The 27,938-nt window shown below is 42.7% G+C and overlaps 1 protein-coding gene across 6 annotated transcripts in view; it reads left to right on the top strand.

Annotated features, from left to right (window-relative positions):
• The window catches only part of GRIA3 (glutamate ionotropic receptor AMPA type subunit 3), a 279,563-nt gene that overhangs the window by 219,441 nt on the left and 32,184 nt on the right, over positions 1-27,938 (top strand). For 3 of the 6 annotated variants that reach the window (XR_007948819.1, XM_051968619.1, XM_051968622.1), the window contains exons 13-14: positions 23,122-23,369; positions 23,931-24,045. Coding sequence is in view for 5 of the 6 variants with exons in the window: in XM_051968619.1 (XP_051824579.1) it covers positions 23,122-23,369; positions 23,931-24,045 (363 nt within the window). In the remaining variant the exon portion in view is untranslated. The remainder of the gene's footprint in view (positions 1-23,121; positions 23,370-23,930; positions 24,046-27,938) is intronic. The other 3 variants (XM_051968621.1, XM_051968620.1, XM_051968623.1) reach the window with 1 other exon arrangement.

Raw genomic sequence — 27,938 nt, 5'->3', positions numbered from 1 at the left:
AGTCTCATTAATTTGATTCTCTTCCTGACTTTTTCATCCTTCTTTAAATGGCCCATGGCTCCCCCTCACCCATGCGCTTAGCTGAGAACAATGCCTTATATTTTACAGAAAAAAATGAGGCCATTCTCCATGAACTCCCTGTCCTCCCCTCTTCCTCATCTCCTATCACTCAGAAGCCTTCTGACACTCTTTCCTCCTTCACCTTTGTCTCACATGTTGAAGTAGTCTCACTCCTGACCAAGACTAACCCCTCTACTTGCTCAAGTGATTTCATTCCATCCCATCTCCTCCAGCAGATCACCTCCTCAGCCATCCCTATTGGGTCACTTCTTTTTGATCACTCCCTGTCTATTAGCTCTTTCCCTTCTTCCTACAAACATGTCCATGTCTCCCCTATACAGAACTAATCTTTCTTTCTTTTTTTTTTTAATAACTTTTTATTGATAGAACCCATGCCAGGATAATTTTTTACACCATTATCCCTTGCATTCACTTCTGTTCCAATTTTTCCCCTCCCTCCCTCTACCCCTTCCCCCAGATGGCAAGCAGTCCTTTACATGTTGAATGGGTTGCAGTATATCCTAGATACAATATATGTGTGCAGAACCGAACAGTTCTCTTGTTGCACAGGGAGAATTGAATTCAGACGGTAGAAATAACCCGGGAAGAAAAACAAAAATGCAAGCAGTTTATATTCATTTCCCAGTGTTCTTTCTCTGGGTGTAGCTGCTTCTGTCCATCTTTGATCAATTAAGGCTCTCTTTATCAAAGAGATCCACTTCCACCAGAATACATCCTCAAACAGTATCATTGTTGAGGTATATAATGATCTCCTGGTTCTGCTCATTTCACTCAGCATCAGTTCATGTAAGTCTCGCCAGTTCTCTCTGTATTCATCCTGCTGGTCATTCCTTACAGAACAATAATATTCCATAACATTCATATACCACAATTTACTCAACCATTCTCCAATTGATGGGCATCCTTTCATTTTCCAGCTTCTAGCCACTACAAACAGGGCTGCCACAAACATTTTGGCACATACAGGTCCCTTTCCTTTCTTTAGTATCTCTTTGGGGTATAAGCCCAGTAGAAACACTGCTGGATCAAAGGGTATGCACAGTTTGATAACTTTTTGAGCATAAGAACCAATCTTTCTTTTTCTTTACTTTTTTTTTTTTGCTGAGGCAGTTGGGGTTAAGTGACCTGCCCAGGGTTGAAACAATCTTGATCCTTCCATCCTTGCTAACTATGGTCCTATAATCCTTCTGCTCTTTGGAGCTAAACTCCCCAAAAAAGCCATCCACAAGAGGTGCCTCTTTCTCTCTTTCTCATTCTTTTCTTAACCAGTTACAATCTGCCTTCTGACCTTATCATTCCACTGAAACTACTCTTTTCAAAGTTACCAGGGATCTCTTAGCTGCCAAATCCAATGGCCTTTTTTCCATAGCCTTATCCTTCTTGCCGTCTCTGAAACCTTTGATACTATTGATCACCCTCTCTTCCTCTATACTCTCTATCCTCTTAGGTTTTCAGGGTACCACTCTCTCTTTGTTCTCCTCCTACCATTCTGGTAGGCCCTTATCACCTCATGCCTAGACTATTGCAGTAGCCTGCTGATGGGTCTGCCTGCCGCAAGTCTCTCCCCACTCCAGTCCATCCTCCATTCAGCCAGTAGAATGTTTTTCCTAAAGCGCAGGTTAGACCACATCTCTCCTCCAGTGGCTCTTTATCACCTCCAGGATCAAATGCAAAATCCTGTTTGACATTCAAAGCCCTTGAAAACATAGCCTCCTCCTACTTTCCCAGTCTTCTTCTATCTTATTCTCTACCACATTCTCTTCAATCCCATGATACTGATCTCTTTGCTATTTCACAACAAGACCCTCCACCTCTTGGCTCCAGGCATCTTCACTGGCTGTCCTCCATTCTGAAATGCTCTCTCTCCTCATCTCTACCTTCTGCCTTCCCTGAATTCTGTCAAATCCTAATTAAAATCTCCATCTTCTATAGGAAGCCTTCACAACCCCTTTTAATTCTAATGCCTTCTTTTTGTTAATTATTTTCTACTTATCCTGTATATAGTTTCCTTTATATGTTTCCAATTAAATTGGAGAATGGCTTGTTTTTTTTATAAATTTGAGTCAATTCTCTGTATATTTTAGAAATAAGGCCTTTATCACAGCCCTTGAATGTAAATATTTTTTCCCAGTTTTCTGCTTTCCTTCTAATATTGGCTGCATTGGTTTTGTTTATCTAAAACCTTTTTAATTTAACGTAATCAAAATTATCCATTTTGCATTTCATAATGTTATCTAGTTCTTCTTTGGCCATAAATTCCTTCCTTCTCCACAGATCTGTTCTCCTAATGTAAATTAGGAGAAATTAGGTTTGTAAAAACCCATTTTGACCTTATCTTGGTATAGGACGTTAGGAGTTGGCCAATGCCTAGTTTCTGCCTTGACTTATAATTGGAGTTTGTTAGTTAAATATGAAATCATTCTGAGAGCTGTTTTGATCTTCTCCCTAGCTGCAGAGCTGAGCCAAAAGCAAGGATATTACTTCCATCCTACCTACTTTTGGAGCCTGGGGTCTCAGCCAGTTGCACTATTGTATTGTTTGAATCACACACACACAATTGAGCTGATGAGAAACTGAAATCATTTCTAGAATCATACATACCATCGTCAAAGCTGGTCAGGAGTCGCAGCACATAGAATGTCTGAGCTGAGAGGGACCCTAAAATACAGAACACTAAGAATATTAAGGATCTTAGAAAATAGAATATTAAGGCTAGGAGGTTCCTTCAAACATCAAATTTCATAGCTGGGAGCATCCACCAGAAATTCTTAATCCCTGTACCTATTTTTAAATAGATAGATAGATAACTGTTTCACTTTGGTTTGAATTTGGATTTTGGTTTGGCTATATTTATAGCCATCAATGCATAATATTTCATATTATGCTTTTAAAATATTATTTTAAGGAGTCCATAAGTTCCATTGGATTGCCAAAGGGGTCAAGGATACCAAAAAAAAGTTAAGAACCCCCGCTTAGCTTCTTCATTTTACAGAAGAGGAAATGCAGCTAATAGTGGCTCAGCTGTGACCTTGAACCCTGGTCACCTAGCTCTCAGGGCAACACACCTTCTATTATCCCAAATTTCTGTGGCAATTGAAAATTCCCAAGAGAGAATTTCTGGGTAAATTAGAATCAATTTTATTAACTATAGCAAGCAAGTAGTCAACAAAATGGGCTCATTTGTCCCCCTCAATGATCAAAGAGAGCTGACCTGTGAAACCTTCAATACTTACAAAGCCTTTGGAAAAGAGAGTGTACCTTAGGGTAGAAATCAACTCTGACAAGTAATGAGAGAGTGAACATTATAATGAGAAGTGAATTTGTTCTAATGAGGGTCTGAGAGAAGTGACTCTAATAACCCAGTCTTGGTCAAAGAGACTTATCTACATCTGTCACCCCATCTGAAGTAATCTAGACAAAAAGGGGAATCCACTTTTACCCAGGTCTGTCTGAATAAAACACAACTGGCCAGAATCCATCAATTCACCTAAACTCAAATTTCTTGACTTTTTGAACAGATTTGAATTTTCCCAGCAGGGCACATCTGCCCAAGATTTCATCTCTTTATCAGCCCTGCCCTTCAAAGGCTGACTAAATAGCCCACCAGGAATGGAGAAATAGAAGGAGGAAACCTTAGTCCTAATTCAATAATTGATTATTAAGATAGGAGAAAGAATCATTTCCCTAATTTCCAGAAAAAGGAGGCTCACTCTCTTTCTTCACCCACAGGAAGCCACCTCTTACCGACTCCATCTAAGAGTCTCTTGAGCTGTTGGGGCCATAGCACTGACCCATCAGGCACTTCTTTCCATCTGTTTTTATGAGACTGTCTCTCAGATGGCGGCAGAGTACCCTTTGGCTTCAGAGGCAGTCTGGGGAAAGAATGCCAAATGGGAAGTTCCTTAAAGGAACTGAGGATGTTAGCCTGAAGAATAGATGTCTTGGGAGGGGGATATTTAGTATTTGAGGAATTGTCAGGCAGAAGAAGGATTGGCCAGAGAGCACAACCAGAAGGAGGAGATTGGGGGAAGGTGCAAAAGCAGAGGCTTTCATCCGGACACCAAGAAAGCCTTCCTGGCGATGCACTTGCCCGATGTGGTGTAGACTGTTCCCAAAGCAATTGCAGGCCCTCAGCCAAATGCCTTAGCAGGTGTATCATAGAGGGAATTCTCACTCGGGACCGACTTCTGATGAGCCGACCTCCAGGGACCCGTCCAGCTCTGAGACCCAGTTCATTGCACAAATCTTCTGGGTTTTATCTGTTGTATAAAGCAATATATACCTGTGTCCAGGCCATCAGTTTGGACTGCTTTGGGATACACCAAACAGGCTCTAGACTGGCTATCTAACCATAGCTAGAGAGCAGGCCTTGTAGTCAGGAATGAAGGAATATAGAGTTGAATAGCTGAAAAGCATTTATTAAGCACTTACTATATGCCAGGCACCTTACTGGCTACGAATATAAAAAGGTTTTAAATCCCACCTCCTACATGTATTGACTGGGTGACATTGGACAAATCGCTTGAGCTTTCAGTATAAAGTGAGGAGCTGATAACTGAGGTCCAGCAGGGTTGTGTACCTTGTCCCATATAGGCTCCTACATCTAGAACTGGAATAATAATAATAATAATAATAGCATTTATATAGGATTTGCTGTGTGCCAGGTACTGTACTAAGTACTTTATAGATGTAACATTTAATCCTTACAACTACTCTAGGAGCTAGATTCTGGTATTATTCCCATTTTGCAGTTGAGGAAACTGAGGCAGAGGTGAAGTGACTTGCCTGGCTAATAAGAGTCTGAGGTCATATTTGGACTGAGGCCTGCCCAACTTTAAGCCTAGTACTCTACCACTGAACTATCTAGCTGCCTAGGAATAGACCTCCAAGACCATTCAGTCTGATACCTTCCTTTGCCAAAGGAGGAAACTGAATCCCTGAGAGGGAAAATGAATTAAGTGACAGAGGTAAGATTTGAACACAGGTCTTCTGACTCCAGAAGCAAGTACTTCTTCTACTGTGTCACATTACCTCTGCAGCCATTGATCTCCTAGTAAAATCAGTGTATCTATGTTATTTTAACTCAGTGGGGGCCCTGTGACTCCCACCTAGTGGCAGTGTTTCCAGTCAGTGAGGAACAAAGGACAGGGCATGGAGGATTTGCCCACTTTCTCCACAAAGTCTAAGTAGCCATTTCAATATGGAAGGCCGGCCCATGAAATGGATGGCTAGAAAGGTTCCAACTAAGATCTCAATCCATTAACAAGCATATTAAGCACTTTGCAGTGGTATGGGAAATCATGAGTTACCATGCAGAGGCCACTTGATTCTGCGAGAAATAATTACTCCGTTGGCTGGTTTTTTTTTTTTTATAATAACTTTTTATTGACAGTCGTTGGCTATTGAGGATCACAATGAACTCAGGAAAATAAGTTTTCTTACTATGAAAGACAGCTAGGAGATGTATTTGCTAGAACAGTGGACCTGGACTCAGGACCAGGGAAACGTTTAAATTCTGAGTTAAAATCCTGCCTCAGATACTTCTTACTCATGTGACTTTGGACAAATTACTTAATATTTCTCAGCCTCAGTTTCTTTATCTGTAAACTGGGGATGATAAGAGCACAAGGTTGTTGTGAGGAGGAAATAAAATAATGTATGTAAATCATTTTCATAATATATGTAAATCACACTGAGCTGATAATTGGCTTTCCCTATGGTGGGCATTATCTAAGACCATACTCAGGGCCATTAATACTTAGTGGATATTGGAGCCAGAAGACTTGGGTATTTGTTGAGCTGTTATTCAGTGATGTTTGACTCTTTGTGACGCCATGGACCGGAGCACACCAATATTGTCCATGGGTTTTTTTGGCAAAAACACTCCAGTAGTTTGCCATTTCTTTCTCTGGTGGGTTAAGGCAGACACGTGACTTGCCTAGAGTCACACAGCTAGTAAGTGTCTGAGGCTGGATTTGAACACAGAGCCACCTAGCCTCCTTAATTGGTGATTACAACCAAATCACTTCTCCTCTTTGGGCCTTAGTTATTTCCTCTGTGAAGTTATGGGGTTCGGCTAAGCTCCCTTCTAGAAACATTGTTACATTTTCACTACCTACTTGTCCAACAACAAGTCAACAAATCCTTCTCAAGTACCTACTGCGAGGCAGGCACTGACAATCCAGACAATATGAAACAGCCCGTGCCCTCAAGGAGCTTACATTATACAGAGGAATGTTGTTGTCAATCAGTCAGTCAATGAACAAGTGTTTGTTTAAGATCTAACTATGTGCCAGAAGCTAGGGATTCAAGTACAGAGCCCTACTTGCTCACATTCTAATAGGATCAATAGTAAGTATAAAACAAATACGTGCAGCATAAATATAAAGTATGTGAGAGAAAGAAAGTGTCTTTAGGTGTATGTGTATGTGAATGTGTGAGTGTGTACATTAAGTGTATAAAATATGTGTGAGGGTGTGTTTGTATATATGTGAGTGTGTATATGTATGAGTATATATATTTATACATATATATGTATATATATGAATGTGTATGGAGTGTGTATAAGTATATGTGTGTACATATGAGTGTGTATGTATGTGTGTATATATATATTTGAATGTGTATGCGAGTGTATATGAGTATATGTGTGTATGTATGAGTGTATGTGAGTGTGTGTGTGTGTGTGTGTGTGTGTGTGTGTGTGATTGAGTGACCACCTTCCATAACTAAATAGAGAGCAATGGACCCATCTGCTGTCTTGGACCCCCACTGAGGCTCCACGGATTTGAATAATTGAAGCCTGTCAGCTCAGTTACCTCTCTCTCTCCCAGGATCCTGAGCTCATTGGAAGGCCCTGGCAGTGAGGCTTTGGTGCTGCAGAAGTTGGCACAGTAATATGGGAGTGCTGGAAAAATCCATTTTCCTGTCGCTTTCACAGCTAGTGTGTTTGCCAAACAAAGCCTCGGCCAACTTCTTTCTGTGTATAATTTGAGTGATGCCGATGGAAATGAGCTCTCCCATAATACTCCTAACACAGCAAGGAGGCGAAGGCTTAGGATGAAACCAACTGTTCCAAATCAAGGGCCACAGGAGGGAGCCAGATGTGTAGAAATTTCAACTGGATGTTTGGGTGGCCTTATTTGGCCTTAGAAGGTAGAATGCCATCCATTTCTAAAAACCATTCACCGGGGCTAAGAATACAAGCGCTAAGGTAGTGCTGGCGTGATTCCCTCTGGTTTTCTCAAGAAAACCAGGAGCAGAGTGGGTCCTGGCTAATTGTGAGAGGCAAGATTCGTCTTCACCGGTCACTCTCCCCACCATCAAAAATCTTGGTGCTCCCTGCCATTTCCTGACTACCCAGCTCTCCCTGTCTCTGAAGCATCCCATCCCTCGGATCCGGACCACAAGGACAAGCATTTATAAGCACTTAATACAGGTCAGGCACTGTGTTAAGTCCTGTAGATCACAGAAAGGCAAAAGCACAGTCTCTTCCCTCAAGGTGTTTACATTCTAATGAGGGAAACAACAACAACAACAAAAAAAACCCACTGGTGTACAAGATTAGACAGTGTAAATGGAAGGTAATCCCAGAAAGAAAAGGCACTAGCTGGGGAGTAGGGAGGGAAGGGCAACCAGCAGAGGCCTTCTGAAGAAAGAGAAATTTGAGCTGAAAGAAGCCAAGGAAGTCAGGAGGCAAAGACCAGGGATTGCAGGCATTTGGCACGGCCACTGAAAAAAACTTGGAGTGTCAGATCTCAGAGTACCCGTGGATATCCCTTGGTGATTCCTCCACCCAGAGGACTCCCATGCACTCCTGAACCCCTTCCCACAAGACTGGTTTGTCTTGTGTCCCATTCCCCCAGGATTCTTTCTCTGATATCTAAAATCATGCTAGAATATTGATTAATCACTCAACCATCAAGTATGTACCTACTATGTGTCAGGCACTGTGTACTAAGGACAGGAAGTTTTGGATTCAAGAAGTTTACAGTCTAGTGAAGTAAAACAATATCCTATCTAAACATTCAGGGAGCAGCCATAGCAGCCAGGGAATCAGGAAAGACCCCAAGTAGCTAAGGTTCAAAGAAAAGTGGCATTCTAAGGAGCAGACACAAGAAGGAAAAACATTCCAGGTGTGGAGAGGAGAGGCGGGATGTTGCGTGTGCAGAGCAGCGAGAAGGCAGTTCAGCCAGCTCAAAAAGTAGATGCTCCTATGGATTATGCTCCAGTCACACGAGGCTCTTGCTTTTTACCAGAGATTCCCAGAATCGTGGCAGGGGGCTCTGGAGTCAGCCCCTCCAGGTTCCCAAAATCAGATTTTCATTGTGAGCATTTATACCTCAGAAATCAGCAAATGCTATAAATCGGGTCTTGATTTATTGTTTTGATGATTGGCTGGTTTAAGAAAGTGGTGGGAAAATAGTAATGATGCAGATTAAATGGCAAAGTTTGCCCTGTCTTTTAAAGAAAGCTGGTTGTTAAACATTCACCAGCACACTCAGAAGATGGACTCAGTAGAGGTAACATTTTAGGCCCCATGATATACTAGCTGGGGGCCTTCTTGTCTAAGTAGGCCAAAGCCTTCTATGGGAACCCTCATACTGCCACACCACAAAGTCAACTCCTTAAGTCCACTTAAGTACAGGTTGACCCTGATGAAGAGAAGAGAGAAAGAAGGAAAAATTCTTATGCTTAAATCAAATGATCAAAACTTCATCTCCATAATAGCACAGCATACATACATACACACATTTGGCCCCCAGCAATTTTCCCTCACATTGCCTTACTAGGTCAGTTGTTTTGGACATATGGCCTATGTGAGATCCTGAACTCCAGAGTTGTCCGATTAGTCCTGAAGGAAACTACTTTGCCCACAGGAAAAGTCTGAGTTTTTCTCTCAGGGATCTCTGGGAAAATTGTCCAACACCCATGAGCCTTATGTTCTCCCTCCTGTGAGAGGCAGCATGGAGTAGAGAAGAGGCAGGGCCAGCTTCAAAGTCAAAATGGGCTGTTTTCAAATCTTGCCTCTGACATCTATAAGTTGTAAGACTCCCCTCACAAATCACTTCAGCTCTTACAATTGGGCCACAGTGAACGTGCTCACAATCGAGGGAAAAAAGTCACCTCTAGTTCTAGTTCTAGTTCTAGGAACCACAGAGCAATTGAGAATTTGCATGGCTAGAATGGAAGCCCGACACTTGTTATATTAATGAAGCCACAAGGTTGGTCCCTATTCTATATATTAGGCGAAGGCAAGATGTAGGATGTTGTATAATGGGTGGAGAGCTGGCTTTGTGTCAGCCCTGACACATCCTGGCAAGTGTCACAACCTCTCTGTGCACTAGGGAACTTTTTTAAGACTAGAAGTTGTAGAGCAGATGCTAATCAGCAGCATTAGAGAGAGTGACCCTGTTCCACACACACACATACACACACACACTACTTCAAGGGAAAATTTCAGATATCTATTAGTGCAGGTGCTCCCCTCCTCTAGTGGATCACATAGATTCATGTTGTCTCTTCCATAGAACGTAAGCTCCTTGAGGGCAGGGACTGTTTCATTTTTGTCTTCATATTCCCAGCACTTAGCACTGTGCTCGGTATACAGCAGTCACTTGTTAGTTATGCTCAGTAGTTGCTCTGTTACCTCCATTTGGCTCACAACCCCCTCTGTCCCCTTAAAGATATCTCGACAAGCTCCTGCAGCCAAAAAGGATGACGTGTAATGTATGTAGTATGATGGCTAGCTTCCGGGGTTTAAAGGACTTCTCACCTTGCTTAACCATCAGGGCTTGACTTCAAAGTCCTGCCAGCCTCATGGGATCTCCTCAAATCCGGCAGTAGCCCACAAGAGGTCGCCCTCATTTCCCAGTGAGGCAGTACAGACCACTTGAATGGAAGCTCCTCTGAAACCCACAATAGTTCATCCTCACTCTGAGCAGGTGGGCTCCTCGATGGGGCAATCATTTTCTTTATCTTTTCCTTGGCTCTGTATTGTCAGCACTAAAATTACACCATTAAAGACAAATGAAAGAATTTTGTTTCTCCTATAAATGCAATAGTTAAAGAAAATGGCAAGGCAATTGGAAAGTGAAATCGGATAGACCGAGGATGATGGACTCTGGATTGATGAAGATGAGATTTCATTGAAAAACAGGACTATTGCCACCTGAGGGAAATTACTAGGGAGCAGTCAATAGTGACGGATGGGGGAGAAAAAATTCATAGCACAGCATTCTGGGAATTAACAGCTTTGCTATTATTAACAGCTAGAGGGTGTGGTTGGCAAAACACCTCCTGCCCTGCAACAACTACCCAAGAAAATGGGCTCAGAATTGTAACCCATCAGTAAGGATCATAAACCGGAAGCTGGAAGGGACCTTTGAGACCTGTTAGTCCAACCCCCTCATTTTGCAGAGGGGGAAACTGAGGCCCAAAGCCATACAGGCGGCAGATGTCAGAGATGGAAATAGATTTTGCAAAGTTGGCAGAAGGGATAACCACCCACATTCTGAGATTTAAGGAAAACTAGAAAGGCTCTGCTGTCCAAACTAAACCTTCTCCACCCACAAGCTGATAAGTGCAATTCCACTTTTAGTGCTGCATTTCTTTAGCTGAGGGCTCAGGAACTGAATTTTCCAGTTCACCCAGACACCCAACCCTATCCCGTCAGACACAAACCAGAGTAGGAGGAGGAATGCCTGTGATAGGCCGATGGTAATTCTGGAAGCATTCAGTCAATCTTCCATGGTCTACAAGGATGGGTTTTGTACTAAATCAAGTTCCATGTGCTCTGGCACTTGGCAGAACCTTCCCTCGTTTCCAGGATGCCATTTTCAATCACAGAGGTGCTATAAAGTAAAATGGGTGCTGGATTTGGTGTCGGGGACCTGGGTTCAAATCCTGGTTGTTCAAGTCACATCACCTCACTGGGCTCAATTTCTCCAAGTGGAAACGAAGGGCATTGTACTAGATGATCGCCCGTGTCCCCTCCAGTGATGTCCCCAATAGTCCCGGACACATTGGCAGACTTCCTCTCCGGCTCACTTCCTCCTAGACTCCCTGAAGGACACCACCCTTTGATTTGAACTTGGCATTGTCACATGGATTTCTAATCAATTACATTTCTGCTCAGCTGCATCCTGATGGCATCGAGGGTGGTCCCTGGATCTCATCAGCCAGCTGTCTCCAAAGCTCGAAATAGGATTTATTACTTCTGGGAAATTTTCCGGTAGATGGCTAAACTCAGGACATTTGTATTCTGGTCAGCCTTAATGTCAAGGTTTGCCTCACCTTTCTGTCCCCTCACCGAATGGCTTCATCCTCTCGGCTGCAGTATTTTTCTTAGTATTTTTCAAGATTAGAGAGGATTTCAGAGGTCATATAACCCAACCTGCTCATTTTATAGAAAAGGGAACTAAGGTTTAAAGATGAAAGACTTCCCCATAGTCACTAGCTCAAGGCCAAAATTGGGAATTTGTCTATCCAGAGCAAAATTCTTTTGAGGGAAAAGGAAAATTCAAAGAGGGCAGTTCCTCCCAGGTGTCATTGGGCGGAAAGAAGGCTCAACCCACTCCCAAGAATCCAAGCCATGCTTCTTCGACATGCTCTATGTGCCAATCTTCCAAACTCTAGACCGTGGGGAAGGCAAGGCCTGAGAGAGGAACACCAGAGCAACAAGAGCCTGGGGGTAGGGTTCAGCCTAGGGCTGATGCAAGAGCAGGGACGGCACAGAGAAGAAATACACCCACTCAGATGTTAGCACCCTGAGTCAAAGAACTGGTTGCCCTTTGCTAGTTCCATCTCGGCATCAAGTGGTAAAGAACACAGTTGGGACAAGAGACCCAAAGTTCAAACTCGATTCAACAAATATTTATTAAACATCTACTGTGTACACAGCAATATCTAGGCACCAGGGGAGATACGAAGTTCAGAGAGGCAGCATGGTGTAATGGAAAGGGTACTGGTCTCAGAGTAAGGAGAGTCCTGGATTTGAGTCCTACTGGCTGTGTAACTCATAGGCAACTTATTCAACTTCTCTGAGCCTTTCTTGATTTAGCTGTAAAATGGGTCTGATCATGTATCCAAGTAGGAAAGAGAATACCCTCTTTGATCTTAGAATGGCCAAGATGAAAGGGCCCTTTGAGATCATCTTGTATACCAGCAGCTGAGGAAATGAAGTCCTGCTTGAAAAAGTTTGGTATATTAAGTGATAGATGATTATAAAACACCTTGGAAAGGCTGGTGGGAGGTGATAGAAGAGCATGTCTCTAAAGTTCTTTGCAAACTCAACAGGAAAAATAATCATTGTAATCCTAAGATGACGGGTTGTCAGAGATGGAAAGGGCCCCTAGAGGCTAGATGATCCAGCTCTTCCTGTTACAGAGGGGAAACTAAGGTCCAGACAAGGTTAGTAATGACTTGCCCAAAGTCATTCAGGTCAGTAGTTGAGGCAGAATTCTAACTCAGGCCCTCTAAATTCTAGCTAAAAAATAAGCATGGGCCCCAAAGCCAACTGAGTCAGTTATGTATTATATAACCGTTATGTAACAGTTACTGTTAGTTAATATTATGTAAGAATTATGTATAACAGTATACCGCAGTGGTATCCACAAAATATTAGAAGAATAACAGCAGTAACAGTCAACACAAAGGCTTGTATTTTAGGGTTTGTAAAGTCCTTGACAGACTTCTCAACAATTCTGTGAAATGGGTACTGTCAGTATACCCATTTTACAGCTGCGGAAACTTGGGCTCACAGAGGTTAACTAGCTTAGCCCGAGTCACACAGTTAGGAAGTGTCTGAGATAGATTTATGATCCAAGTCTGGACTGTCAGTATACCCATTTTACAGATGCGGAAACTTGGGCTCAGAGAGATTAACTAGCTTGGCCTGAGACACACAGTTAGGAAGCATCTGAGACAGATTTATGGCCCAAGTCTTCCCACCTCCAAGTTCAATGCTCTTTCTTTTTTTTGACAAGGCAGCTGGAGTTAAGTGTCTTGCTCAGCGTCACACAGCTTGTAAGTTTTAAGTGTCCGAGGCTCCGTTTGAATTCAGTTCCTCCTGACTCCCGGGGCTGGTGCTCTATCCACTATAGCGCCATCTAGCTGCTCCTTCAGTATTCTTTCGACCCTGGACCATGTTCTAAAATCTTTTATATATTTACCTCTGAGGGTCGGACTTGGTCAAGCCACCGTTATGAAACACACCTAGGTCAGCCTTTCCAAGGTGATTTATAATCATTTATCACTTAATACACCAAACTTTTTCAAGCAGGACTTCATTTCCTCAGCTGCTGGCATAAAAAATGATCTCAAAGGGCCCTTTCACCTCAGCCATTCTAAGCTCAAAGAAGGTGTTCTCTTTCCTACTCGGAAATGATTATGCCAAAGCCCACAGGGGCTCTTTTTCACCCTTATCTTCACCCCACAGTCAAATCAGCAAGACCTAGGAAGACATTTCTCTCAACATCTGTTAAGCCTGGCTTTGCTCCCATGTGGTCCCCAGATGAGCCATAATTAGTCAAAGCTTAGCCAGAGCTAAGTCACTCTAGGAGGGTGCAGAGTGGTACAGAACACAGTCTCACTGCCAGGGCAACAAGAAGGAGCCCTCATAAGGGACATCCAGGGGCAGGGCCCCAGCAGGAGAAGCAGTAGCTGGCAGATAACTACACTGGTGGTACAAGGCAAGGGCAGGCAACAAGGGAAGAAGCATGTTCCTCCTGGGGATGAAACGCAGTCCCCTCCCCATCCCTGGGACAAAGCTCCTGTGCCAGATCCCTAGGCCAGATTTCCTTCCCATCCCCACCGTAGGCCTTAGCGTCAGCCAAACCTCCTGGATAATTCTCCTTTCAGGGGCTAAAAGAAGTACTTGAAAGGTCCTTGGGAAGGGAAGCCGTGATGTCACTTCTGCCTGAGCCCAGAGAGCAACCATGGTGTCTGAAATACCTCTCCCCGGGGAATCAGAACATGGCTTGGAAATGTCAGGCAAAGATACCCCAGAAATGGCCTTGACATCAGCAGGAAAACATCGGCAAGCAGATGAAAGTGACTTCTCCTGAGGTTATCTGAAAGCCCAGCCCCCTAATAGCTTAGCTGTCATCCCAAGGAGCCAATCAAAAAGCCAAGACAAGGAGCCAGGATCTCTGGGCCCGCCTCCCAGCTCCTGGCTTTTCAGCGACAGGCAGCAAGACAATAGACATAGGTTCTCCATAGCAAATGGGAGCTGGCAGGTGAAATTGATTCTAAAAGGACAGAAAGTGACTGTCACTTCAGAGATGCCCTGGGTTCAACCAACCCTGCCACTCATCCACGGGATGACCTCCAAGAAGTCCCTTTTCTTCTCCTTCTTCTAGTTTCCTCCTCTGGAAAGTTTAAAGAGAATGTGAAGCAGGCTGGAACAGTGGGAAGAGTCTGAGTGTGGAGGGGACAGAGTGAGTTTGAATTCCAGCTCCACTACTTGCTCTCTGTGCGACTTCAGTCAAAGCACTTCCTGGGTCTTCCTCAGTCAAGACTCCCTGGGTCTCAGTTTCCTCCTCTGGAAAATGAGGGGATTAGACTTGATGGTCTCTGAGGAACCTGCAAGTTCAAAATCTGTGATCCACCTTCTAGCAGTGGGACTGTGGACAAGTCAATTCCCCTCTGTGAGCCTTCAGTTTCCTCAACTCTCAAATGAGAGATCAGACAACTGTCAATTAATGATCCACTGATGTCAAATATGGAGTAGCTTTTTTTCAGTTCTCAGTCTTGTGACCTGGTTAGGGGGAAGGGAGTCATCTCATCGATCAATTATTACAGTATAAACTGAAGAAATATATCCCTTCATTTTAGAGAGGAGGAAACTGAGTCACAGGGAAGTGAAGTGATTTGCCCAAAATCACATAGATAATAAGTGACAAGGGTAGATTTGAAGCCAAGTCTTCTGACTCCAGAATCAGGGCTCTTTCTACTGTCTCCCACTTTCCCGTGGCCCTGATTTGTTTAACATGTTGGTCAATGACTTGCCTAAAAGCATATCTTATTGAGTCAGTGAAGAAGTGTTGATGAAGTGCTCGTGTGCCAGGAGCATTTGTCAAGCACAGGGGGGCACAAAAAAGGCCAAAAACCCACCTTCAGAGAGCTTATGTTCTAATGGGGGAAACAGCCTATAAATACCTACAAGATGCATGCAAAATAATGGAAGAGGGAAGGCTCTAGCAATGAGAGGGACTAAGAAAGGCCTCCTTCTAGAAGGTTAGATCTGAGCTGAGTCTTGAAGGGGCCCAAGGTGGTGGGGGAGGGCATTCCAAGCATGGGGCACTAAGTTGGGAGGGGCAGTCTTGAGGATATGTGTTTTTTAACAGGAAATGACCCAAAGAAAGAAACTCTAATGCTAGAAATAGAGGCAATGTGGCAGGTTAGGAGAGGAGATGTTTGGGAGCCAAAAGTCTATCCTACTGGCCTTGTCCTTACTCTCTATCTTTTTCTAGGAAATCCCTACTAAGCAAGAGTTTTGCAGTAAACTTTTTTAAGTGAATGACTGTCCAGATAATTTCCTTGAAAAGAATCTAGACAACTCCATCCAGAGCTAGGAAGTGTTAAGTGTCTGGGCTGTCCAGCTTGTGAAAGGCCATAAAATGTAAGAAAATCAGGAAGGTCAGAAGGGGCCCAGATGTGAAAAGTTTTCAATAAAACAAATTTCCTCTTGATCCTAAAGGTACTAGGGAGGCACTGGAATTCATTGACAGGATCAGGTTTTAGGAAAATCACTTTGACTATTGAGTGGAGGATGGACCAGAGTGAATAGAGACTTGAGGCAGCCCAGGGGGGTGAGATAGAAAGGTCTGTACCAGAGGGGTGGTCATGTGAGGTAGAAAGGGAGCACATGTGAGAACATTGTAGAAGGAGGAACAAGTAGCATCAGTTTGGGATACATGAGGGTGAGGAGTCTAGGATGACAGACTGGGAATCTGGGTGACTGGGAGGATGGCGGTTCCCTCAAGAGTCCAGTAATTGGGGAATTCCAAAAAAGTCAGCGTTTGGGGGGAATTTCGAGGTGTCCAATGGGCCTCTGGTGAGACTGTCACTCAGAAGAGAAGTTAGGACTAAATTCAGGAGGTATCAGCTATTATTATGATGACTATTGCCCTGCATGGGACACCTCTCCGTAGTCCAGCATGTGCATAACACGGTATGGGAATAATCAAACCTTGAATGGAAAAAAAATAGAGAACTTTCACAACCCTGGGAGGCTTTAAATGTTCCCGTTCTGCTGGCTACAAGTCTGCAAATACCCCCTCGGTGTCGGCACCAGCCAGCAGTATCACCAGGGAGTTTTTTAAAAGAAGACATTTCATGGAGGGCGGTGAGACTGAAGGGGGGAGGGAACAGATTATGGTTTTTAATTATAGGCTTTTAATTAAAGGTGCAATCTAGAGAGGGAAATGAGCAGTGTTCAACATTAAATGCTTCAGCGCATCAAAGATCCAATTCAATTATGCATTTATTAGGCCCTACTATGTGCCAGGCTCCGAACTTGGCATTGGAAACACAAAAATGGTAACCCACAGAGTTTCTGCCCAGGGAAGGGATGGAGTATAAAGGGGAAAGATTCAACAGGGATATAAAAAAAAGAGAATAGCATCCAAAGGAAAGACCCAGCCCATAGTAAGTGCCGAATTACTGTTTGTGGAATTGAACAGTCATCATAATAACAGCTGACGCCTCATAAGATCAGGATCCTTGATCCCAAGCTGGAAGGGCCTGCAGAGACCTAGAGCTAGTCAGGTTCCTTCATTTTACAGAGGAGGAAACTGAGGCCCAGGGAAGAGAAGTGACTTATCCAAAGTCACACATAAAATCATAGTCTATTAAAGAAGAAGCTTTTCTGTAAAGATTTCAGAATAATACTTCTTCCATTAGAATGTAAACTCCCTGAGGTTCAGATGGAAGGTGGCCCCTGAATTTCAGCACCATGGACAGGGAATTCTACTTACAATAAAGCTAGGAAAGTGAATGTAAGCATTCCATGATTAAAAAATGAAAGAAAAGGGGTTGGCCTTCAGTGAGAAAATTCTATTAGCCAGGATTTCCCATTTCCTGAGAGTTCAAATAAGTGGATGTTTTATTGGATTGGCCTGAACAAACCATAAATGACAAGGGAAATGAGAGGGAGCATGGTGTGGTAAACAGTGCTGGACCTGCAGGTGGAGACTCTTGGGTTTGAATTTCACATCTATCTGCTCTGTAATTGTGTGACCATGGGCAATTTATTAACCTCAGCTTCCTGATCTATATAATGAGCATAATAATATTCATAGTACCCACTTCAGCAGTAAATGAAATATACATTTATAAAACACTTTGCAAACTCAGAAGAAGCAAGGAGAACAGCTAGGTGGTGCAGTGGATAGAGCATCAGCCCTGAAGTCAGGAGGACCCGAGTTCAAATCTGCCCTCAAATACTTAAAACTTCCTAGCTGTGTGACCCTGGGCAAGTCACTTAACCCCAATTGTCTCAGGAAAAAAAAGAAGGAAAAAAAAGAACTGAGGAAATGTCAGCTATTGTGAAATCTTCTGTAACTCCCCATACACACACACACACACACACACACACACACACACCACACACACACACACACACACACAACACACATACAGAATCATGTTGGACAAAAAAAAATGAAAGAATGAATGAATGAATGAGCATCTATTTCTCTGGGTGCCAAACACCATGCTAAACACTGGAGATCCAAAAGCAATATATCCTTGCTCTCAAGGGGCTTATATACATAGGCGTGTGCAATGAGTGACAGGACAGACCACAAGACCAATTTAGAGAGTTTAGTATCACAGCAAATGGCAAGGCCCAGTGAGCCAAGGGCCATAGCATCTTGGAAGATAAAGAGAATCAGCAATTCAAAAGCACGTTTTCTAAAGTCAGAGTATTTGTTTTTTTAATTCTGTGCTATTTCAGATTATCAGGACTATGGTTTCATTCATTTCATTGTTCATTTTCATTTCACTTGATTCAAAGACTATTTATTACGTACCTATCATATGTAGATAAGATCCTTGCCCTCCTTCCTCCATCAATATGGAAGGTCCAATGTTGATTCTGCTTTTCTCCTCTGTGAATTTCCACTGATAATTCCCCAAGAGAACTTAGTAAGTACTTAATAAATGCTTGCTGCTCAATTAGCTCAAAGAATCGGTCTATTCCATCTCTAAGTCTATCCTCATTATCATCACCCTCATCATCATCAACAATTTGTGTGGACCTGGGCCAGTCTCTTCCTCTCCCTGGGCTCCAGGTCCTTCCTCTCAAAAATGAGAGGGTTGGCCTAGATGGCCTTGGAGATCCCTTCGAGCTCTAGTCTGGGAGGCTATAAATTTCTCTTGGCCATGACTGCACAGCCACTGTTTGAACCTTCTTGGGCACAAAATGGTAGGATGAAATAAATGAATCATGGCAGATGGGAAAAGAATTAAACAGGCCATGTGTCCTGCCCATCATTTTTAATTTCCCCCAGATGAGTGAGCTGAGATCCAATCCCTTTTTATTGCCTTCAGTAGTTCAGCCAAAATAAGACAGACTGGAAAAAAATGCCCGGGAGTTTATTCCCTTTTTCAGAACAAATGCTGCCCTGCCACTTAAATCCCAGTTAGGGAGATAAATGTCCCCGCTTTGTTTTCCCCACTTCTACACCATTTCCTTTTGCCCCCTGACCTCTCTAAGAATTCAGTTATTGAACAGGGACTGATCACGTCCACCATCAACTAACTTTTCATCTACTGCATCCGTTAATTTTTTTCCCCTCGGCATAGCACCCATTTAATGGCACCTGACAAACGTGACCATTTATTCTCTTTACTAAGAGGACGAAACCTTTTCACCCGCATCAGTGATCCAAGAGCTAGAGTAAATGATGAAGTAAATGAATCCAAACGGTAACATCCTTGGAGAGGAATTCAGGGACCCCTCCGCCCTTGCTAAGACATTTCTCTTTGGAAGCGGAGGCCTATTTGCAAACAGCAGAAGAAGCAAATTGTACTGACCCCTGGTATGCCCAGGCCTGCCTGAACCAAACAGGATGAGAGGAGACAAAAACATATCCTAATGATTTCTAAGAACAGGATGTTCCCCAAAGATAGGATGGGGTGGGCCAAATAAAGAACATAGAAGAATAGGGCCAAGGGACCCAAAGGGGTCAAGTGAGAGAAGGAAGCAAGATAAATTTAAGGATGTGATAAAGATTTTCTGTGAGGCTAGTAAAGGAGTACAATGGGTAAAGGCTTGGAGTTGGAGTCATCAAGAAGACTGTTCGAATCCCACCTCAGACACTTATAACATTGTGACATTGGGCAAGTCACCTTGCTTCTCTGAGCCTCAGTCTCCTCATCTGTAAAATGGGGATAATAATAACACCTCTAATAGTTGTTGTGAAATGAGATGATATTTATAAAATGTTTTGCAAACCCCAAACTCTTATATAAGTGCTAGCTATAATTATTATGAGAATTTTTTTTTAATTTTGGACTCTAGCCTGGAATGCTAAAGTCTGAAAAGACATATGATCAAAGTCTATAAAATCAAGAAGGAGATAAGAAAAGGAAACACAATCTTGTCCACTGAATGAGAGGATTAGGACTATAGGACTCATGCTGATTCTGATCCTGAGCTTGAAAGTTGTACGATAAATAAAAGGAAACATACTCTTCCCTGTCATGAGAATAATCTTCTAACTGGCAAAGATGGAATCACCATTGTTAACAGGAAATCAGATTAAAGATAAGGTAATGGTCACTCAGCTGACCACTCCTGCTAGAAATGGATTCAGTTCTCCAGATCCAGATGAATTACACCTGGATCCTGAAAAAATCTGCACATAGGGTCATAGAAATGCTAGCATCAATTAGAATAAGAGAGACACCAAAAGCCTGAAGGCAGACAAATGCCCCAATTTTTTAAAGAGGGGAGGACAAAAGGCAGGGGAGGGTAAATTTTGGGAACTATGAACTGGTGAACTTGATTTTGATCCCTGGGGAAATTCTGGGAAAGAATAGTAATCAGATTGTTTATGAACACTTACAAAAGAAAACAGTGATCACTAGGAAACAGCATGGGTTCACTTAGAACAAGTCACACCAAACTAACCTCATTTCCTTTGTTAACAAGGTAACTAGGCTGATAAGTAAGGAGTTACATGCATCCTCTATTGATTTTAGCCAAATATTTGAGAAGTACTTAATGCTAGCTATTATTTTGGACAGGATAGGGAAGCATGGCTCGAAAAGGATAGTCACAATGAATTTGAAGTGGATTCACAGGCTCATACAAACCCAGACATAGCTAACCAACATTTAAATGGCACTTCAAGGTTTGCAAAGAACTTTATAAATATTATCTCATTTGACCCCTACAACCACTCTGTGAGAGGCAGGTGATATTATTATCCCCATTTTGTAGATGAAAAGATAGAGACCAATAGAGGTTAAATTGCTACCTAGAGGCAACTAACGAATAAGTATCTGAAGCAGAATTCAAACTCAGGTCTTCCTGACTTCAAATCCAGCCCTCTATCTACTGAGTCACATAGCTGCCTGGATTTGGAATCCTATTATTCCAATCTCCTCATTTGATAGATGGGGAAACTGAGGCCCAGGGAGAGATAGCAACTTACCCAAGATCCAACAACTTACTGGTGATGGTAACAATGACAACAATAACAATTGCTTCTATCATTTTAACATTTCAAGAATTTGTGGTTTTATTGCCATGACTGGTCCCTCATATAGATGACAATATTGCTACTGCTTGGTGGCTAGTCTTCAATGTCTGACATTGCAAATATATATGTATGTATCTATACATACATACATACGTGTGAGTGTGTGTGTGTGTGTGTGTGTGTGTGTAGGTATCATGGTCCTACTGGCTACCTTAGTGATGAGCTTCCCCATACTGAATTAAGTTATAAGCCACCAAACTCATAGCTGACACTTATACAGCACTGTAAATATTCACAAAGCTCTTTACATATATTGCAACCTTTGAGCCTCACTACAACCTGCAGTGGATACGTGCTATGTCACAGTATCTGCCTTAGCCCAGCCCCTTCTCCCTATATTTCCTGCACTAACGTAGCAAAAATTAAAGGCAAAAACTGGAAAGATTTGTGAGGCTCGGATACCAATTTAGGAAGCTTTAGAAGCTTAAGAAACAGTCCTTAAAAGGACACAGAGAAGCTACAGGGCATCCAGAGGATGCTGAAGGGTCCTGGGGTCATGCCATAAAAGAATCCATTGAAGGAAGGAAGGAAGAGAAGACCTTGGGGAGATAGGAGAGCTTTCTTCCCGGATTATCATGCAAAAGAGGAATTAGATTGTTCTCTTAAGCCCCAGAAGACAGAACCAGGAGCAAGGGGTTACAGAGACAGGGATATTATCTTGAAAACACCGAAGAATATCATAACAATCAGAGTTAAATGTAGTTGAAGCCACTCACTCCTTCCCCTAAATCCAGGGTTTTTTCTGTTATACCCCAATAAAAGAATCTGAGAGTTAGAAAGGAGCTCAGTGACCATCTAGCTTGACCCAGAGAATGCACTGTCTCTTAGAAGAAAACAGACTCAGATCAAGTCATTTGCCCAAGGTTATATGATGAATTAGAGGCAGAAGGCTACTTAAACCCAGGTTTGCTATTTTGCTCCATGGTCTTCATCTCCTGGACATGGCCAGCAACCATCATTATAACCCAGTGGCCCCATGGCACCTCATCTTTCACAGTGATCTTGATCATAGACCAAAAAGCTTCATTCAGAGTCATAGTTCCCAATGCCAGGATTCTCCATCCGTCTATTCAGCAAACATTTAGTAAGCATTCATTATGCAAAAGGGCTTGTGCTTAATGCAGAGTTTGCAAAGATAGAAACACCATGGATTTTGCCCTCGGGAATTTTCTCATCTTTACTCATGGAGAACACTGCAGCCCACCTACTTAATCCTGTTGGACAAGAAGGACCAGGCACTGGCTAATGTTCCACGCTCACCCCAGGGCTCTCTAGGGTTCTCTGGGAACTGACTACCTTTGTTCAGTATCTCGGCTCCTTTTTTGTGAGTATAATTCTTAGGAGCAATAGTTCTTGTCTCATTCATTTTGTGTGTGTGTGTGTGTGTGTGTGTGTGTGTGTGTGCATTTTTATCCAGTTAAACTCATGTGGCATTTGCTGTTCTAGACATGAGAAACAGTATGAACACAAGCAGAGATGGAAGGAAGGCACCATTAGAATGGGAGCCAAGAGCTTTGTCCAGTTTGGCAGAATGCAAAGCACAGAAATAGGGGTCGTTTATAGCAGAATCCACAACCTTAAGCTGGAAGAGATCTCAAGGCCATTTAGTCCAATTCCCTCATTTTATAGAGGAGTAAACTGAGGCCCATAGAAGTTATGTGACATTCCTAAGTAATCAGAGATCTAGAGTTAGAAAGGATCTCAGAAGACATTTAGTCCAACTCCCTCATTTTATAGAAAAGGAAACTGAGACTCAGGGAGGGAACCTCCCTAGAGTAACACAGATAGCGAGTGTCAGAGGCAGGAGTTGACCCCAGGTGCTCAGACTCCAAAGCCAGTGCTCTTTCTGCAGTTGAAAAAGGGTTGAGGAAAATGGCCAAATCTGGCCAGGTGAAGAAAAGACTACAGGGGAATGTGATCGCTGTTTTTGAATGTTGAAAGGACTGTCATCAAGAAGAGGGCTCAGATTTGTTTGGCATAAGTAGCTCTAGAAAGGAGAGCTGGGACCAATGGAGGAGAGTTATAAGGAGGCAGAGTCTGACCTGATCTAAGGAAGGCTTTCAACAAAGCTTTCCCCAAACAAAGCAGAACTCCTGGAGGAGCAGTTATGGAGGAGGAAAGTTTCCTTTCCTCATACATAAGCTGTAAGAGCAACTGTGGAGCAGTCATAGAGTACATTGGGTGAGGGGTTGGAGCGGGAGACCCCTAAGGTCCGTCGGAACCACGAGAACCTGATTCTATGTGTTGCTTCTCTCGTTGATTACAGCGGTCTAAAATAGCCGTCTACGAGAAAATGTGGTCGTACATGAAATCGGCCGAACCATCGGTGTTTACCAAAACCACAGCGGACGGTGTGGCCAGAGTGCGGAAGTCCAAAGGAAAGTTCGCCTTCCTGCTGGAGTCAACCATGAACGAGTATATTGAGCAGAGAAAGCCGTGTGATACCATGAAAGTTGGTGGAAATCTGGATTCCAAAGGCTATGGTGTGGCAACCCCTAAAGGCTCAACATTAAGGTGGGTGGAATAATATAACAATATCCATGTTGTTATAGTATTCCACCTACCCTGATGTACTTTGTTGTCATTTTCTTTCTTGTGGATTTTGAGGTAACTTAACAGTTTAAAAATCTGCACTATTCCATGGAGTTAAATAAGACGGTAAATGATGGTTTCATCTATTTAATGCATCCTTTTTTTTTTCAATGTTTTCTCTGTGTTGTCCTCTCTGACTGTTTGTTGCTGTTTTAATTTTACAGTTCAACGGCTTTTTCAATTTAAATGGTAAAAGCCAAGTTATGGTGCCATGTGTGACGAATGTTAATTGCATGGATGTGGCAGTCTAGTTACTTTTTTTCTCAAAGACAATTTCCCCATCCCGCACACTTCAGTTTTGAGCAAACGTTATCCTACATGCCACCTTCCAATATTTAACCCTGTATTTGCTGTACAGACATTTTTCTAGCTCCCCGTTCTGTGCAATTTCGCCAATTTGTCCTCTTGTGCTCCTTTTTTATACGTTAACGATTTCCTAAGCATTTGTGCATTTTCTTACAAGTTATGTTTTATCGTTTCAAGAAATGCTGTTAACCTGGCAGTATTAAAACTGAATGAGCAAGGCCTCTTGGACAAATTGAAAAACAAATGGTGGTACGACAAAGGAGAGTGCGGCAGCGGGGGCGGTGACTCCAAGGTCAGCCTCAATGTCACCACAACCGGGTACCCTTAGTGACGAGTAATCGGCAAGACTGTTATCTTACTATTGAGGAGAGAGTATGGCAAGATGCACTCGAGAGTCCGGTGGCGTTTGAACCCGGACAGTGCTTGTGGCGCTGCTATCAATTTTGATCTAACTGGGTCCCTTCTTAAACTCCCAGACAGAGCTTCCCCAACCATATTGGCTTCCTCTCTTTTTCCCTCCTCTTCCCCGACCCCATAAGGACTGACTCGTGAAGGCCATCAGCGGCCTAGGCTGGTAAGAGACCAGAGATTGCCCCGGAGGCAGTCCCTGCCCACCTTTGCCAAGCGGTAACAGCCGTGAAAATCACCCCGGACGTTGAAATGACAGCTCACGGGCTTTTTCTCCCAGGACATCATGCTACCAGAGCTTGGTTGGTTGGCTAACCGATCAGGGCTGACTGTTGCGAAGATGAACATGAAGTGATAACATATTGCTCTCTATTTGTGATGGCCAATTGAAGACAACCCCCATTTAACTTGACAGCAAAAACAATGGGCTCTGCTTCAAGTTAAGTGGGGGGAAGAGTTTCTCTTCAGTGGGCCACCCCCGGTGTAGGCTGTACGAAGCCTTTCATAGATTTTAGCAGGGATGTTGCATAACTTGGTTGCTGTATGTGGTATCGCTTCCTGATTTATCCTCTCCTTAGACCCGTTCCTGGCTCAGGTAGGTGCAATCCAGACAGTGATGAGAAGTCCCATCTTACTTGGCATTCCTTGGCTCAGTAAATCTCGTCAGGGCTAGCGGGAATAGTGATCGACCAAACAGCAAGAGATTAGGGGCAAGCTCAGAAGCCACGGAACCAAATGACCCACTGGTGGAAAAGAGTACTCGGTAAGTAAGAGCGAGAACCTCAACCCAGGCCCCCACCGTGGCCTGAGGTGTGAGACTCCAAAACGTTATGGAAGAACAGTCTCTGAATAACCAAAATATTACAGCTACCCTAAGGTCTATGATACATTCCCCCCCATACAAGCTTCAAGATGCCTTTTTGTAGCACACAATCCATCAAGGCAATGGCTATCATTTTGATGGTAAAGCCTCAATTAACCAGAAACTAATCAATTTCTTCAGTCAACTAGAGTTGTTCTCCCTGGAATCCACTTATACAAGATTAACAAATTGTGCCAAAAAATATATATATATATACATAAACAAGATTTCACTTGGAGAAAAATCCCTTTCCAGGTGCAGCCCAACTCTTGCACCATTCCCACCTCCATCTCTGGTGCCCGGCACAGATCACTGATGGTCTGAAGTATAGCTCTGATTCCCAAGAAGTCCTAATCAGTCCTAATCACTAGACCGACTTAAGTGAGGAAAAAAAAAAGTGAATTCTGAAAAATTGTTTTTAAAATTTCCTATCAGCTAAAAGAAAGAGCATCAATTGTTAATGCTTTAGAAAACCAGAAAATTCTACTCATGGGAAGTACCCCTTCCCCAAAGTATTCTGGTTAATCAAGGTGTTACTATGTGACAAAAGGCACATCTCTAGTCCAATGGAAGTGGAAGGCATTGGAAGGTGTAGCCCTTTCTTGGGTATGGCTAACCTCTTGCCAAAAGTAACAAACTACCTGGTTACTGGTGTTCTTCTCCTGAAACTAACGAGATCTAGGTGCCCTCATGACATCATTCATGGGAACTGCCAAGTGAAAGTCTGGGTCCCAACAGACCAAATCAGTGGTTCTCATGAATGCCTCATTCAGGCTCAATGTGAAATGTTGACACCAAAACATCTGGATGAAAAGACAGAAACTTTGGCTGCTCATTCAAAATGTTTTATCTGTGTGGTCCAAACAATCAAATCTTGCAGACTGTCAGGGATCTTAGAGATCCTCCCTAGCCCAATTCTAACATTTTATAGAATAGAGAAATAGAGGGGAAAGGGACTTGATCAAAGTCATATGATCAGTGAGTGGCTAAGTCAAGACTAGAACTCAGGTCTCCTAATCTTTCTCCCATCGATATTCCCAAACATCCAATTGTTTGCCAAGAGTTGGGCAAAACATCCAAATGAAGAGCTTTCTTCTTGTTATCCAGATGTGTTGATATAATGAAAATCGACTTGGGGAGAGCATCTTCAGGGTCCACCCCCAAAAGCTTTGGGCAGGCAGTGATTATAAATCATGGATTTGAAGCGTTCAAAGTTTTAGGGGAAGGAGGTCATATTTCTTTTAGAAGCTTTTCTCAAGTCGATTTATTACGAGTCCCCTGCCTTCAAGTCATCAAGCCTCAACCATGCAGTTAGTGACTTTTAAATCATTATTCTTTCCTACTAGCTCCTAAAAGTCTCTACCATCCCTGAGCTCCCAATACTCCTTGCTCAGCAGCTTGGATCAGTTAGTCTTCCACAAGGCATTGCAAGATGTTAATCCACCTTTCACATCATGCGTACTGTCACATCTGGACTACTCAGGGCCTGATTATCCAGTTGGTGGATTATCCATCTGCTCGGCTTCTTTTTCTTTGTTTTTCACCTGCTGTATTCTGGCATATCAGATGGTAGACAAGGGAAGGGACAACCCATGAAATAAGCATTTTTTTGCCCCCTCATTAGCAATTGGCATTTTAAAAGATAAATAGAGGTGGAAGCTGAGATTTCCATTGGAGCCCCTAATTCAAAAATTGTGAAAAGTCAGACATGAACTGAGCTGAGTTTAACTGTGCTATCTGTGTCCAGAAGGGTTTGATATGGAAACTGAATGTAGAAAAGGCGGCAAAAGAAATGTCACCTTAAGATAATAATCTCTTCTCTTGAATTTTAACAACAGTCCTCATATTAAGGATTCTCAACCCTTTTTGGACCCCCTATTCCTTGGGCCATCTGGCAAAGCTTGTGACCCCTTCTCAGGATGTTTTAAAGTACACTAAATGAAATACATACAAGTATGAAGGGAACCAGTTACAGTGAAATAACGAAGGGAACCAGTTACATTGAAATAAAGTTTAATTTTTCCCCATCCAACTTCATGGACTTCAGGTTAAAAACCCCTGCCTTATAAATAAAAAATAAATATGCCTGAAGCAAATCTATCCCTTAAAGCAGGTCTCTGAGCCAATGCTGTCAAAATCAGTTAGAAACGGGGACCACATATTGACTTAGTTGCGAAAACGTTGTTATCTACATTTTATTGCGTTTTCATTTATTTTGTTAAACACTTCCCAATTACATTTTAAACTGATTCAGACCCCACTTGGGAGTGTCGCAGGCCATGTGTTTGGCTCTTCTGCCCTAAGCATCTTCCATTAGTAAGCATTCTATAAGAGTTATTTGGGGCTCAGACCTGTGATTTCATAGCTACAGGAAATTCCCAGTGAGGAAACTCCCTCTTGTCATTACAGAGCAACACTTTCTCTGTAATTTAAAACTTTAAAAGCTTTAATTTAAAACTTTAAACTTTAAAATTAAAAAAAAGACAGATGGAAAGTACCTTAGAACAGAGAATATAGATTTAAATATAGGATTTAAAACCTAGAAAAGGGTCTTTTATTCCTCATCACAAGCGATGACTCTCAGGGTGGGGAAGTAGGGAAGGATATGTTTAGAAATGTAAGTTATATGAAAATGAAAGATACTAATAAAAACAATTTCAAGAACATGGAATATAGAAGAGCAAAGTTCAGAGCATTCTTAGAACAGAGAATTTCAGACCAGAGGAGGACCTTCAAAATCATCCAGGCCATCCCAACTCATTGTACAGATGAGGAAACCAGAGCCTAAGAGGGAAAATGACAAATCTGTATTGTCAGCGAATTAATAATTCAAACTGTTCATTAATTCAGACTTGCCATCCCCACGTCCAACCCAGGTAGCCCTAATTCTTTGCTGTATAAGCTAAAATAATTTG

This window comes from Antechinus flavipes, chromosome X (assembly GCF_016432865.1).
Source record: "Antechinus flavipes isolate AdamAnt ecotype Samford, QLD, Australia chromosome X, AdamAnt_v2, whole genome shotgun sequence".
NCBI classification, from domain to species: domain Eukaryota; kingdom Metazoa; phylum Chordata; class Mammalia; order Dasyuromorphia; family Dasyuridae; genus Antechinus; species Antechinus flavipes.
This window is presented reverse-complemented; position numbering and strand designations above follow the sequence as displayed.